General features: G+C 42.5%; 4 protein-coding genes across 7 annotated transcripts in view; 1 reads left to right on the top strand and 3 right to left on the bottom strand.

Moving 5' to 3' along the window:
* LOC108048984 (flotillin-2) overlaps positions 1 to 13,890 on the top strand; it is a 110,647-nt gene that overhangs the window by 7,320 nt on the left and 89,437 nt on the right. The window lies entirely within an intron of this gene.
* On the bottom strand, positions 361 to 3,037 carry LOC108048980 (glucose dehydrogenase [FAD, quinone]). The gene is made up of 2 exons (XM_017129958.2): positions 2,734 to 3,037; positions 361 to 2,263 (listed from the first exon to the last, which is right to left on the bottom strand). The coding sequence occupies exons 1-2, from the start codon at positions 2,882 to 2,884 to the stop codon at positions 549 to 551; spliced, it is 1,866 nt and encodes a 621-aa protein (XP_016985447.1). The 5' UTR covers positions 2,885 to 3,037; the 3' UTR covers positions 361 to 548.
* On the bottom strand, positions 5,615 to 7,961 carry LOC108048978 (glucose dehydrogenase [FAD, quinone]). The gene has a single exon (XM_017129957.2). The coding sequence runs from the start codon at positions 7,759 to 7,761 to the stop codon at positions 5,893 to 5,895; it is 1,869 nt and encodes a 622-aa protein (XP_016985446.1). The 5' UTR covers positions 7,762 to 7,961; the 3' UTR covers positions 5,615 to 5,892.
* Positions 8,665 to 11,186, bottom strand: LOC108048981 (glucose dehydrogenase [FAD, quinone]). The gene has a single exon (XM_017129959.2). It carries the CDS (start codon positions 11,127 to 11,129, stop codon positions 9,264 to 9,266), a length of 1,866 nt encoding a protein of 621 aa, XP_016985448.1. The 5' UTR covers positions 11,130 to 11,186; the 3' UTR covers positions 8,665 to 9,263.

The raw sequence follows: 13,890 nt of genomic DNA on the forward strand, positions 1-13,890 counted from the left end.
TGCCTCGTTTGCTCCGGTTCGGTTTCAGATCGCTTTAGAATCGGAATCGGAACGGATCGGTGAGAAGTTATTAAGCTAGGTCATGACGTGGACCAAATTGGATTGACCCGAAATGTTCTCAAGACCCCGTTCGTCGCTACACTCAACAAATTTGAGGGGTACCTGAAAAAAGTACTTGTTATTCTTACAACACTTTACTTATTAAAATGTCTGTAGAGTTTTTTGATACCGTTATTTTCTACTTTGGTTGCTATTAATATTTTATACAAATAAAAGTCTATGAAAATAATGTTAGCTATTATATATTTTGAAAAAAATTTATATTGTTGAAATATAATATTATTATTTTACACTCGGGAATCCCATACATTTTTTGATAAAATGATTTTCTTAATACAATAATAAATATTAGAAAATGTGTAGTGGTGATAGGCCGTATCATTTTTAAAGTGTACCCGTTTGCTTTCTTTCAACTTTCGTCTCGCATTTTATTAACCCTTTTACATAAATCGTTGTTGTATCTTAAAATGATCTTTATTTGAGTTAAATCAACTCCATTCGGATCGTATCATGTCCGCAGCCTTCTCGCCGATCATAAATGCCGCCGCATTGGTGTGGGCGGTGGGTGGCACTGGGATCACACTGGTGTCCACCACCCGCAGCCTCCTCATTCCGTGCACCTTCAGCTGGTGATTGACCACGGTTGTGGGATCGCTTTCGGGACCCATGCGACAGGTGGCCACCTGGTGATGTAGTGTGTAGGATAGCGTCCTAATCGAACACCTCCAGTAATCATCCGACGCGAACTCGTGACTCTCACATCCCGGCACTGGTTTGTCCAGGAGTCTGGTCCCGATCGCCTGCATGGCTGGCATCCTGGAGATCCTCAGGGCCTCCTTTATGCCCTCCAGCAGGTGCTCCACATCCGCGGGGGCCGAGAAGTACTTGGGATCGATGCGTGGCCACTCGAGTGGATTGCGATTGTGCAGCCAGAGGCGACCAACGGAGGCGGGATTGAAGTGCATGATGAGGAAACTGAAGTGATCCTGCTTTCGCAGTGTCAGATCCTTGTACATTTTCTCATAGATCTCCGGCTTGAAGTTGGCTCCTTTGGCCAGAGCAGTGCCATCATCGCTGGCCAAGCTGCCGGCCACTTGGATGAGCTCCACATCGGGTTGGCTGGCCGGACTCTTGGCCGAGGGCACCTTGATGAAGGTGAGGGTCTCCACGCCGCCAATGCTGGACAGGAAGGTGTCTGCGCGACCCAGGAGGAACTCCTTGACCACCGGCGGTCCCAGACGAGCGGCGAATAGAGTCTGACCCGTGGTGTTGGTCACAAAGGTGGGTCCAAAGTGGCACATGTGATCGTACATCCTTTTGCCCACTGGCAGAGCTTTGATGAGGGGTATTCCTATAGCTTTGAGGTTATCTTCCGGTCCAATACCCGAGAGCATCAATAGTTGCGGTGAGTTGAATGCTCCAGCTGATAGGATCACCTCCTTGCGGGCCTTCACTTTGAAGCTCCTGCCCTGATGGGTTAATTCCACGCCATAGGCGCTTTTGGTAGAGTCATCTATGAGGATGCGGGTTACCCTGGCGAGTGTCAGAATATGCAGATTGCGACGTCTGGCCCGAATGGGTTCTATGTAGGCCCGAAAGGCGCTGTGTCTTCTGCCCTTTTGGGTGGTGGCCTGGACATAGGAGACCCCCAATTGGGATTCACCATTGTAATCGGTCCTCGGATGACCCGCCTCCTGGGCAGCTCTTATGTAGGCATGACCCAGACGCGTACGATGACGCACATCCTCCACACTCAAGGGACCACTATGATTGTGATACGGCGAGTGCTCCAATCCCTGCAGCTGGGCATTCTCACTCCTCAGGAAATAGGGCAATACCTCATCGTAACTCCAGCCGGGATTCCCAGCTGCCGCCCAGCCATCGAAGTCCCTTCGATTGCCCCGATTGTAGATCATGTAGTTGATGGAACTGGTCCCGCCCAGAACTTTTCCCCTCGGCAGGGCACACTTGTTGTCCACCATTCCTCGACAGGAATGCCGCTGTGGCTGTGAAGTATACCCCCAATTGGAGGCGGTGGACTGCAGATGGGCCGCCAGTAGGGGCACCTGATGGATGATGTTCTCAACTCCACCAGCCTCGATGAGGAACACACTCCAGTTGGGGTTTTCCGAGAGACGGGCGGCCAGTGTACTGCCGGCAGCTCCAGATCCAACCACTATAAAGTCATACTTTGATTGGGGGACTAAAAATGGAAAATTAATAATACAATGTAGTAATTATATTGGTACTTGAGAAATAAGTTAAATCGATGCATTGTTTTCTGAAGTCATAAAAACCAATAATTTAAGTTCGTTGTAATTGAATGAACCTAAATTTATTGCATAGAAAACAATACTTCATTTTTACTTGTTCTCTTTTCTAAATATTAAATATAAAACGATCGAATTTTCACAAATATGATGTCACCATATGTTATATATGAAATATGTATGAAAGGAATATGGAATTTGAAATCAAGATTGTTTATTAATGCCATACACAATTCTTCTTAAAATTTTCCCCGTCGTTAGATTTGAAAATGTTCTACAATATAAATTAGATTTCTTGTTTTCAACACTTTTTCAAGTAAATTTATAAAAAAATCTAGAGATGTCATTCTGGTATTACAAAAATGATAACATCAATTAGAAACTCTATTACGTGGAACCTTACCATCGCTGAAGAATGGCACATTGACGACATTTCCCAGTCCCAATCGCCTCAGTTCGTCCAGTTGGGGATTCCTCTGGGAGTGGATCACCTGGATGAGCTGATGCGGAAGCAGGAGCAGAAACAGAAGTCGGGACAGCAGCAGCTTCTCCATGGTTGCGATGGCCGGTAACTGAACTCTGCAGCTTCGGTGCTTCAGGTGAAATTGGATCTCTGCCTCCGTCTGGCATCACATCTGCCAACGCACTGTGGAACGGGTTGTAATATACCCAACTATTCTATGCAAGTTTGTTTCGCCATTTTATTACCAGTGGTACCAATTATATTTACAGAATATCTAAAAATGTCTGATATATCGATTGAAAATTGTTAAATTTGCATTTTTTTATAGCATTTGGTGTCATAAGCCCATAAGATTTTTATAACAATTTAACAGTAAAAACCTGATATGAGGTGTTTATAAATCCAACCAGAGATGAAGGTAAAAATTGCAAGTTATTTGTTATTTGCGATTAATCGGGACATTTATATATTGCAAGATATATTTTTCATATTCAATTCTCTTAGTATATTATAAGCTTATTGTTAGTCTCAAAATTAAGAGAAGATGCACTAAATAAATAAAAGCAAGGTTACAAAAAAAAATTCTATAATAATTCCTCAAGATTATTGATCTAGAATAGGTTATATACTTGAATGTTACACAATTTCAAATACTATTGTTTTAATCTATTTAATTTGTAATTTTTTCTTAGCATTCTTAACTATTTTAAAATGGGATTAAATCTATGTGTTTGTTAGCTCGCTCCACTGTGGATTACCACCTTGTCGGTTTGGTTCTCCCTGAATGATCTCTATCCCCTTCTCCCTCTGCCTTTCTCCACATCTCTCTGTCTTTCTCCGCTGATGACTTGGATGACTTGGTGGCCGTGTTTGTAGGGCCAAAACAGGCTAAGATTGTCTCAGAATTTTTATTACCACTTGCTAATTTGCGCTTTCTGCTTGCTCATCTCTTCTTCTGTTTTTCTGTCTCTTTTCTAATGCAGAGAAAAAAAATGTAGGCCTCTGTAATACTTGCTTTGACAAATATCAATTTTAAATATTTAAATTTTCAAGCATTCGAACAAGATTTGATTTTAATTTATAACATTATTAATAAATTTAAAATGAAATAATATATATAGTATATATTTTTTCTGTGTATCTTTGGCTTGGCTATAGCAACTGAGCCTGGTTCAATGGCACTTGAATGGGCAACTTGTTCTGGCTGGGCTTATACTTTATTGCTGCTGGTCTGTCAGTTGAATCTTTGAAGATTGAAGCATCAGCAGCGGGCACTCCAGATTTAATATATTCCAAGCCACCCCAGAAAGTACAATAATCAGGGGAAAAAAAAAACAAAACCAAAGCGGATTAAACAACTTTAGGTCCAGCCCAAAAAAAAAAAGAAAAGGGTGAAGGGGTGGCCCATTGCAACGGTATCAACCCCAGCATATGGATGCAGTTCCTCCAACCCCGAACCAAAGTCAATGGATGCCCTTACAAATCCCAGTAACCGAGGGGGAAAAAGAAACCCAATAAATGGGAAGGACAGGGATTAGGCGGAGGACATGGACCAAAATCGGGAGAATGGACCATGTTTTGGTCATGGCAATTGCATTCAAAATTTTGGTTTTTTGTGTTTGCCTTTTTATTTTTTTCTTCTTTTTTAGCAACTGAAACCGCCCCCTTGATTCATGAATATTTCAATTTGTGTTAATGAAAAGTCTGGTGTAACCTTAGTGACTGCAGATTTTGTGATGAGTTTTCACTGGCAAATATGACTGCGTTTCTATTCTTGCAATCATGGGTTAGGAAAGTAATAAAATAAATAATATATGACTTGCAAATAAATGTTGTATATGTATTAATTATTACTTTAAAGACTTTTTTAGAGATTTTTTTTTGGGACATTTGAGTGCCATATAAATAAAAAGCTATTAGAAGTTATAAAATATTTTTACATTTCATTAAATACCTTAGTATGCTCTTGGCAATTAAAAAAAGGTAAAAACATGTTGTAACTTGTAATAAACATTTATTTCTTTAATACTCATAAAACAAAAAATATAAATCTCTGAAGAATTTCAGCCGGCATAAAAACCGGTCGAAATAAACTGAGTAAAAGCTTTAAGCCAAGCTTAAAGTTTTTATGTTCGATTAAAACTTCCTTTTTATATAGTCTACCCTCGGGAGGCATCAAAATTAGCTTTTGCTAGCAATTATTCTCAATTTTCGACAGATTTATACGCACTCCACATACATAAATAATTCTAAGGTCAAATCAATGCAAATCAAACCGAGATAAAACCAAAGACTCAACACCCAACGACCATCAGACATAAGATGAAACGAAATATTCACACCGGCTTGATTGTTAAAAAAAAAAACCGAAAGCAAAAAAAAATCATTTCCGCAACAATAAAAAAAAATTCAGAGAGACTCAAAACAAAGGCGTCTAATAAATCACAACCGAAAATCGCCAAACAAGCGGACAACTTCATGGATTTCACGGATTTTGATTATGAAGCCACAATTTGATTAGCATGAAAATTGCCAAAGCTGAAAATTCCTATTGAAATGAATGAAACAGAGGCGAAAAGTGAGATCTAATAAAATTCAATGTCAATGTCAGACTGATTAGCTAAAACAGTCTTTAATAAAACTTGTGTGAAAAATAATATTTATAAAGTAAATCGATATATTTGCATAGGTTTCTTCATGTTAAACATAGCAAAAGCCGGTAAAATGCTCTTTATAGCATTATTCCCCCAAGTATTCCTTTAAAATAGAAAACAACATTTGCTTTAAAGTACATACAAAACTTATTTCGATTTATTTATGCATATATGTGGCTTACATTTCTAAGCTTAAACTAGAATCAGTACAGGCAAGAGAGAATTACAGATAATAACAAACAATTTTTGAATGCTGACCAGCCTTAACTAGAACTTAGGCCCCATTTTACACCAGCCAGAGATTTGAGATTGGATTCGATGAGATTGGATTCGTGATGGGGGTACAACAAGATAATGACAGTGGCCAGTGCAAATGGGGCTTACACCTGATTGTGGAAATCAACTTTGGACTAAGGGATTATTTAGGGGGAGGATAATCACTGGATCACTGGATGAAACCATGATCCTGCTTAATCATATCGGCGGCCTTTTCGGCGATCATGAAGACCGGTCCATTGGGATGTCCGGACATGATCTCCGGCATGATGCTGGCATCGGCCACTCGCAGATTCCGGATGCCATGCACCCTCAGGCGGGCATCCACCACCGCAGCTCGATCGGATTTGGGACCCATCTTGGCAGTGCCCGAATAGTGGTAGATGGTGAAGGTGAAGTGCCTCACATAGCAGGCCCAATATGCCCAACTCTTGTAGGCATGCTGCTTGCAGGTGGGTATCTTCTTCTCCCACAATTTGGCGTCTATCGTCTGCATGCCACGTTGATTCATCAGACTAATGGCCTTCAGCAGACCCCGCACCGAGATGTCCACATCGTAGGGATGGGCAAAGTAATTGGCATGAATCAGTGGGTACTTGAACGGATCACTGCTCTTCAGCATGATGCGACCACGACTCTTCGGTCGCAGGATCATGGGAAAGATCATGAAGGCATTCAGTGACTTGTCCTCGATCTCAGCGAAAAGCGAATCGTAGATGGACTTCTTCAGGCCAAAGGCACGCGAGATGGCCGGATTGGAGGACATGGAGCCGCCCACCAGGAAGAGCTCAATGTCGGGCCAGCCATCCTCATCACGTTCGTGATCCAGATCCCAGAAGGCAATGGCCTCGCAGCCACCCGGCGATCCATAGGGTCCCTCCATTCGATTAAATCGATTCACCAGTGTGGGATCGGCAAAGTCCTCGAACTTCAGTGATGTGGCATTGGTGGTAAAGGTCACCGCCGGCGCTGTATGATCCTGCAGGTTGTAGCCCACGGCAAGATCAGCAATGGGTTTGATGCCCACTTCACGCAGATGTTTGGCCGGTCCCACGCCGGAAAGCATCAGCAGTTGTGGCGTATTGATGGCTCCCGCCGCCACAATGACCTCCTTTCTGGCCAGGATCTTCTGCATGCGCCCCTCGGTCTGGACCATAATGCCGTAGGCCGTCTTGGTTTGCGGATCGATGAGCACCTTGGTCACCAGGGCGTTCTTCTTCACATGCAGATTGCTGCGTTTACCCTTCAGTGGATAGAGATAGGCACGATTCGAGCTCCAGCGCGTGGAATTCCGGGTGGTGGTGTGCAGAAAGGCCACTCCGTTCTGGATGCGTCCATTGTAGTCCCTGTACTTCAGGCCATCCTGCTGGGCGGCCTCCACGAATGCCTCGGATATCTTGGAGCGCCAGTTCACATAGCTGACCTTCACCGGCCCATTGCGACCCACATAATCCTCCTCGGCATCGGGCACACTGCTGCCCTCGTATTTCTTGAAGTACGGCAGCACATCCTTGAAGCTCCAGCCGGGATTGCCCAGTGCCTCCCAGCGATCGTAATCCCTGCGATTGCCCCTCGTGTACATCATGTAGTTCAGCACCGAACTGCCGCCCATCACCTTGCCCCTGGGCCAATTGCATCGATTGTTGTTCATGGCCAGACACGCATGATCCGAGGGCTGCGTCCTGTACTTCCAGTTCATCTCGCCCAGCTGCAGGAAATGGGCCACAATGGGCACGTCCATGACCAGTCGCTCGGGACCACCGGCCTCCAGGAGGAGCACCCGCCACTGTGGATTCTCCGAGAGTCGGGCGGCCAGGGCACAACCCGCTGTTCCAGCTCCAACCACTATGAAATCGTATTCGCTGTCCAGCACCAGGTTGTTGTCATAGTTCTCCAGCTCCACGTCCGCCTGGCCGCGTCTCAAAAAGTTGATCGTCTCCAAGAGGACATTGTTGGTATCCTGGGCAGAGGTTCGCACATCCAACGTAGCCATGAATACTAGGCATAGGCCCACAAATAAAAGCGATTTGCCTGCCATTATTGGGCCTTTTATGTGTGTTCTCTTCACTTGTGTTTCACCAAATTGCACAGCCACAGCCAACAGAAAAAAAAAAAAATGAAAGATATATATCTTCAAAAAATATATACGAGCGCGATGGATTCTTGGCGGGGAAACTTCGACGCGATCGCGAACGTGTGTGTTGCCCAATCGGATTCGTAACTAGAAATGCTGACAAATGCCGTGGCCAAGTTCAATTTAATATTAAATTCGGTGGCGATCGCCGAACGAACCGATCGCTTTGCGAATCTCTCGGCTCTCGGTTTTTTGGTTTTTGGTGTTCGGCTTTCGGATCGCCAAGAATCTTCAAATCTTTCGAAGACTTGACTATGGACACGTTCACAACAGTTGAGCGCGCAGACAAAGACGAAGAGCTGGTTAAAATTGAAAGCTCTGCGATCTGACATTGACTTGAGCCGATTGTTAGCAGCTGTCTGTCTGTGTGGACCAGATGCGGAAGCCGACTGCGAAGACATTAAAGGGCCTCCCATGGCTAGATCACGATACCCAAACGATCCTCTTCGATAGACTTTGGGTTGCAATTAACATAGAGCCACCATGATTCTGCGGTTTTGCCCAGAGAATTCGGGTGGGGTTCTCCAAAAGAACCTGTCTAAATGTCAAACAAAGATCGCGTTTAATCGCTTGATTGTGTCTACAAATGTTGTATAATTTTATGGTTCTAGTTGGCTTTCGGTTATCCAACTCTGCAAATTCTGAAATCAAGTCCATTAAGAATAATTATTATTATGGCAAATTTATCTTCGCTTGCATCTTTTGTAGAGAGTAGTTATATTCTCACCACAGGAAAACATCCACAAAGTAAAGCAAATTATTTATATTCTTGCCAATTTTTTTTATTAGAAATAATTCATTTTATAATGCGTATATACTTTTTTTTTTATTTGTACTGAATTGTATGCCTTGAGTTAACCTTTTACAAATTAATTCTTATATTTAAGCTCAATGTGTGATTTCAGTTAAGAATTCAAAAGTATTAGTTAGGTGTGTTAAGTGATTAATGACAAGTATCTGTAAATGCCGATTACAAATTCCAATGATTTGCTGTAACTACAAAAATATTATATTAAATTACTGCATTTCCTGATTTACAATAAAAACATCTACTATTAATAATAATTTGCAATCAAACTGGTAATAATGATAGAAATCTTTAATTGAAATCGACCTGAATGACAAATTATTGTCGGATTAGTTGACAATTTTATTGTAATTTTTTTATCATAGTGAATCTAACATTTAATTGTCACTATTTGCAAGATAAAGAATACTAAGTACGACTAATTTTTGCCAGTGTCACTAAACATATTCATACCCCTTTGGCGCTGCAGAATTTGTACTGCATTTTCATTTTTACTTAACTAGAAATCACTCAAAAAAAAAAAAAAAAAAATTATACATATAGATACAAAGATCATCCCCTTACTAATAGATTTATTCCCATTAAAAAAAAGATTGCTTTAGACAAAGTTGTGATCCTCTTTGATCATATCGGCTGCTTTTTCAGCTATGAGGTACACCGGTCCATTCGGATGACCCGAGATCAGGTAGGGCATAATGCTGGCATCCACCACCCGGAGCTTTTCGATTCCATGGACCCTCAGGCGGGCATCGACCACCGCCGAGGGATCCGCCCGAGGACCCATCTTGGCCGTTCCCGAGTAGTGGTAGATGGTGAAGGTGAAGTGGCGGGCATAGCACTCCCAATAGGCACTGCTCCTCCATTTGTATTTCGCACAGTTGGGTATGCGTTTCTCCAATAGTTTCGCTCCAATCGCTTTAAATGCCGGCTTATCCAGTAATCTCACTGCCTGCTTAATTCCACGCACTGTGATATTCAAATCATAGGGATCTGCGAAATAGTTGGCATAGATCCGCGGATGCTCCGCCGGATTTCGACTCTTCAGCTTGATGCGTCCGCGACTTTTGGCCCGCAGGATCATGGGGAATATGAGGAAGCCATTGGCATTCCGGCGTTCCAGCTCCCCAAACATGCTCTCATAGATATCCGTTTGGATGCCCAATGCCAGACGCAGGGCCAAGTTGGTTTGCATACCACCACCCACCACGAACAGCTCCATATCGGCCCAACCATCCGGATTACGAGCATCGTCCAGGGCATAAAAGGATATGGCTTCAACGCCGCCGGGAATACGGAGAGGTCCTCGTCCCTTTAGAAATTCCCCCATATTCTCCACCTTGAACATATCACTGACTTGCAGGGAACTCACATTGCAAAGGACACTCACCGCCGGGGCAATGTGATCCTGGAGATTATAGCCCACGGCGAGATCGACCAGTGGTGTAATGCCCATCTCGCGGAGATGTTTGGCCGGTCCCACACCGGAAAGCATCAGTAATTGCGGCGTATTGATGGCTCCCGCCGAAAGGATCACCTCCCTTTTGGCCAGGATCTTCTGTAGTTTCCCCTTGATCTGCACCATTATGCCATAGGCTGTTTTCGTCTGTGGATCGATCAGAACTTTGGTGACCAAGGCGTTCTTTTTCACATGCAGGTTCCTACGCTTTCCCTTGATGGGGTAAAGATAGGCTCGATTGGAACTCCAGCGGGTTTCATTGTAGATAGTGGCCTGCAGATAGGACACGGCCAGTTGTCTTTCTCCGTTGTAGTCCCCTCGCGGCAATCCCGCATCCTGGGAGGCCTGCACGAAGGCGTCTGCGATTTGAGTGCGTGTCTCCGAGTAGCTGATCCTCACCGGACCCCGGCGACCCACCAGATCCTCGTCGGCATCGGGTATGGCACTGCCCTCGTACTTCCTGAAATATGGTAGCACCTCGTCGTAACTCCAGCCCGGATTCCCCAACCGGGACCACCGATCGTAGTCCCTGCGATTGCCCCTTGTGTACATCATGTAGTTGAGCACCGAACTGCCGCCCATCACCTTGCCCCTGGGCCAATTGCATCGATTGTTGTTCATGGCCAGGCAATAGCTGTTTGAGGGCTCTGTCTTGTACTTCCAGTTGACATCGCCCAACTGCAGGAGGTGTGCGACTATGGGTATGTCCATGGCATAGTTCTCGGGTCCACCGGCCTCCAGGAGGAGCACCCGCCATCGGGGATTCTCGGAGAGGCGGGCGGCCAGGGCACAACCCGCTGTTCCAGCTCCAACCACTATGAAATCATACTTGGCCAACATCGCCTGACCCTCGTCCAGGTTCTCCAAATTCAATTGCTCCTGGCCGCGTCGATACATCTCCAGCATATCGGACAGGGAGCTGCCATTGTAATCCTGGCCCAGCACCAAGATCCAGAGACTGAGACCGAGACTGAGATAGAGTCCTATGTGATTCCGTGGCGAAGTCATCACATTGCAGCCGGACGCACTCGACTGAAGCGATCGACTGGCCCGATGAGCTTAAACTAAATGCGAGGCTGGGGTAAACTGCAACTAGCCTTCTCCTCCTCCACCCATGTTTAGAATTACAACTCTTGGTCCGAACTATTCAGTCTAGTTCGGGCCACATTTGCCGTTAACCAGAACGAACTGAACAGAGAATAGAACAGAATAGCAAAGTATAGAATATTTACACATTTGTGTATTTGATCGATCGAACAATTAAAGATCGTAAACATTCCATCCAAAATGCAGTAGGAATGCACAAATAAACGCTTCAAGGGGTATTTTAATTTACCACATTAATCTTAAATTGTGTGCTGAATACAGAAATCACCTAATAACTGGTCTGATACGATGATATTATGAATGGCTTAAGGTTAAGGGAAACTAACTTCGAAAATAATTAATGGGCAATAATAAATAATAATGTGACTGCCATTAAACGTTAGGGGAACAGCAGAATATCTTGAATTTTGCTATGAAATTAATATGGTCAGAAGTTAGGTTGAAGCTGAGGCTAATTCATCTATTAATCTCAAAGGGTTAGATTACGGAAAAATTAAAATCACTGTGAAATAAATATAGGGATGAATATACATATATATATTTTATTCATAGAAAACTTGATTCATTAAATCTTAAATTATATACGAGATATAAATGAGAAATATTACGATCTTATAAAGTCCATTGTAAGATTATAAAAATATATTTAAAGATCGTAATCAATTTCTGGTGATAACTCATGTAAACCATTTGCCCGTTTGTCTATTGATAAGTTTTAAAATAATCTCCAGGCAAACGATCATCACCGGCTTCTAATTATACTTATTCGTGGATTTGGTGGCATGTAATGTTTGTTTTTATTTTGCTTGGCGCATTGTTTTGGTGAATAATTTCAATAATTATTTCCGCTTGCATGTGAATTCGTGAGCTTAGAATGGGTGAGTCCAAGAGAGGCGATTGGTAGACGTTGTGAAAAAAAATGCCAAGATCCCCGTCAGACTAACTCGTGAGTGGAAACTTGGCCAGCCGACCGCAACCGTATGACATACTAAAAGAAAACAAAACAAAACAAAACAAAAATAAATTAAGATGGTGCTTAATGGTTTTTTGATGTGTTCTCCGCCCCAAATGACGTCGTTGGGCCCGGAATATGGTTAGTCGAAGGACAATCGCTGAAAGAATCCCATTCTTGGAGGGAGTATCGATCGCATCGTCGAAGGAAATGGAGCTGCCTGGAATACAAATGAGGATCCCAACGATAAGAACCCTTTGTGAAGGGAAATCTGAAGGCCGCAGGCAACCAAGAACAAACCCATCGTTGACATTCAAGCCCAATCGACACGCTGGACACTTTGGAGTCAAGGCTGCAAAAGCACTGCGGCTTCCAATTTCGCAATTAGTCTGCGATTCGCCGGCCCCAAGTTCGTTGAGCTGCCATTCGATTATATGCACTGCGAAAAATGTCTGTTTACTAAACAAAATTTTATATAATATATTGTTATTGTTATCGTGACATTATTGTAGATATACTTATGTAGTTGGTATTAAGCTTCACTGTTGTGAATTTAATAAGACTTAATTCTTGGATTGGATTCTAATATTAGCTTTTAATGGTATTTTGTGATAAGAACGCCTTGAAAAATCAAGAAGTTTAATCTTAAACATAAAATTATATGTGTTCTTTTAGTGAATACATATTATTAATGACCTGTAAACTTAATAAACTTATAATAGCTTATTAGTTACAGAAAAAATAGGATTACTACATAAAATGTTAATGTTAAATTTAACTAAAAATTAACAAAAATTAACCAATTATTTATCTTTCGGTTTTATATAATTAATATAAAATATTGGCCAATTTACTATAAGAAGTTATGTTACATAGGTGTTTATTTTGGTATTTCTTTGACTTAAACTCAAATTCAAACCAAATTAAGCACAAAAAGGTCTTGTCTTAATGAGTGAATAATAAAATTGATTGAATTGGTTGGTTTTTCGCTCAGTGCAAACTGCTAACGGCAATTTTAGCTTTGGCTCTTAGTATCGATAGGTATTGTGCTGGCGCAGAAACAGCGGCAACAACTGTTTCTGTTCGCATAAAGTCAAGAATTTAAGCAAACTCGTTGTCTTTGACCGAGTTTTCATAGTTGGCAACTGCTGATTTTGGCCAAGTTGCTCTTTGCACTGACTGACAATTTTTATTTTGGGGCCTCGACCATGTCTTTAGTGGGCTCTTTGACACTCATTACCTGGCCCATGGCATTCGATGGTGGTAACAGGATGCCGAATCATCTAAACGAAGGATATCTTATTTGTTATTAAATGTGAATTGAATCCATGTTGATACAGCTGATCGTTTGACAATCTGCAGAATGACTGGCAAAAATGGTGCAAATGTGGTGGCCATAAAATGTTCTTAACTCTACCATAAAACGCGTCTTATGTTTTTTTTTTTTTTTAATATTTTTGATGGCGATTAATTGCGTTGGGATCGATCATCATGACAAAGCAATTCGTTCACTTCCATAAATTTGCATAGACACTGTTTTAGATGTGGTAATATCTGCCGGCCGAAGGCAGTTTGATGATCTGATTCCTGATTAATACGAAAAACCTGTTTATAGTGTTGTTACATTTTAAACAGCTGAAATAAATATTTGCGAAAACTACTAGACTTGATGTTGATTGAAGGAATGAAGGTAAATCTGGTGGTAAATAC

This window comes from Drosophila rhopaloa, unplaced genomic scaffold (assembly GCF_018152115.1).
Source record: "Drosophila rhopaloa isolate 14029-0021.01 unplaced genomic scaffold, ASM1815211v1 contig_3, whole genome shotgun sequence".
NCBI lineage: Eukaryota > Metazoa > Arthropoda > Insecta > Diptera > Drosophilidae > Drosophila > Drosophila rhopaloa.

Coding starts and splice junctions, on each gene's coding strand:
- LOC108048980 (XM_017129958.2), bottom strand. CDS start 2,884: ATGGAGAAGCTGCTGCTGTCCCGACTTCTGTTTCTGCTCCTGCTTCCG. Junction 2,264..2,733: donor TGTGCCATTCTTCAGCGATG/GTAAGGTTCCAC, acceptor TTCCATTTTTAG/TCCCCCAATCAAAGTATGAC.
- LOC108048978 (XM_017129957.2), bottom strand. CDS start 7,761: ATGGCAGGCAAATCGCTTTTATTTGTGGGCCTATGCCTAGTATTCATG.
- LOC108048981 (XM_017129959.2), bottom strand. CDS start 11,129: ATGACTTCGCCACGGAATCACATAGGACTCTATCTCAGTCTCGGTCTC.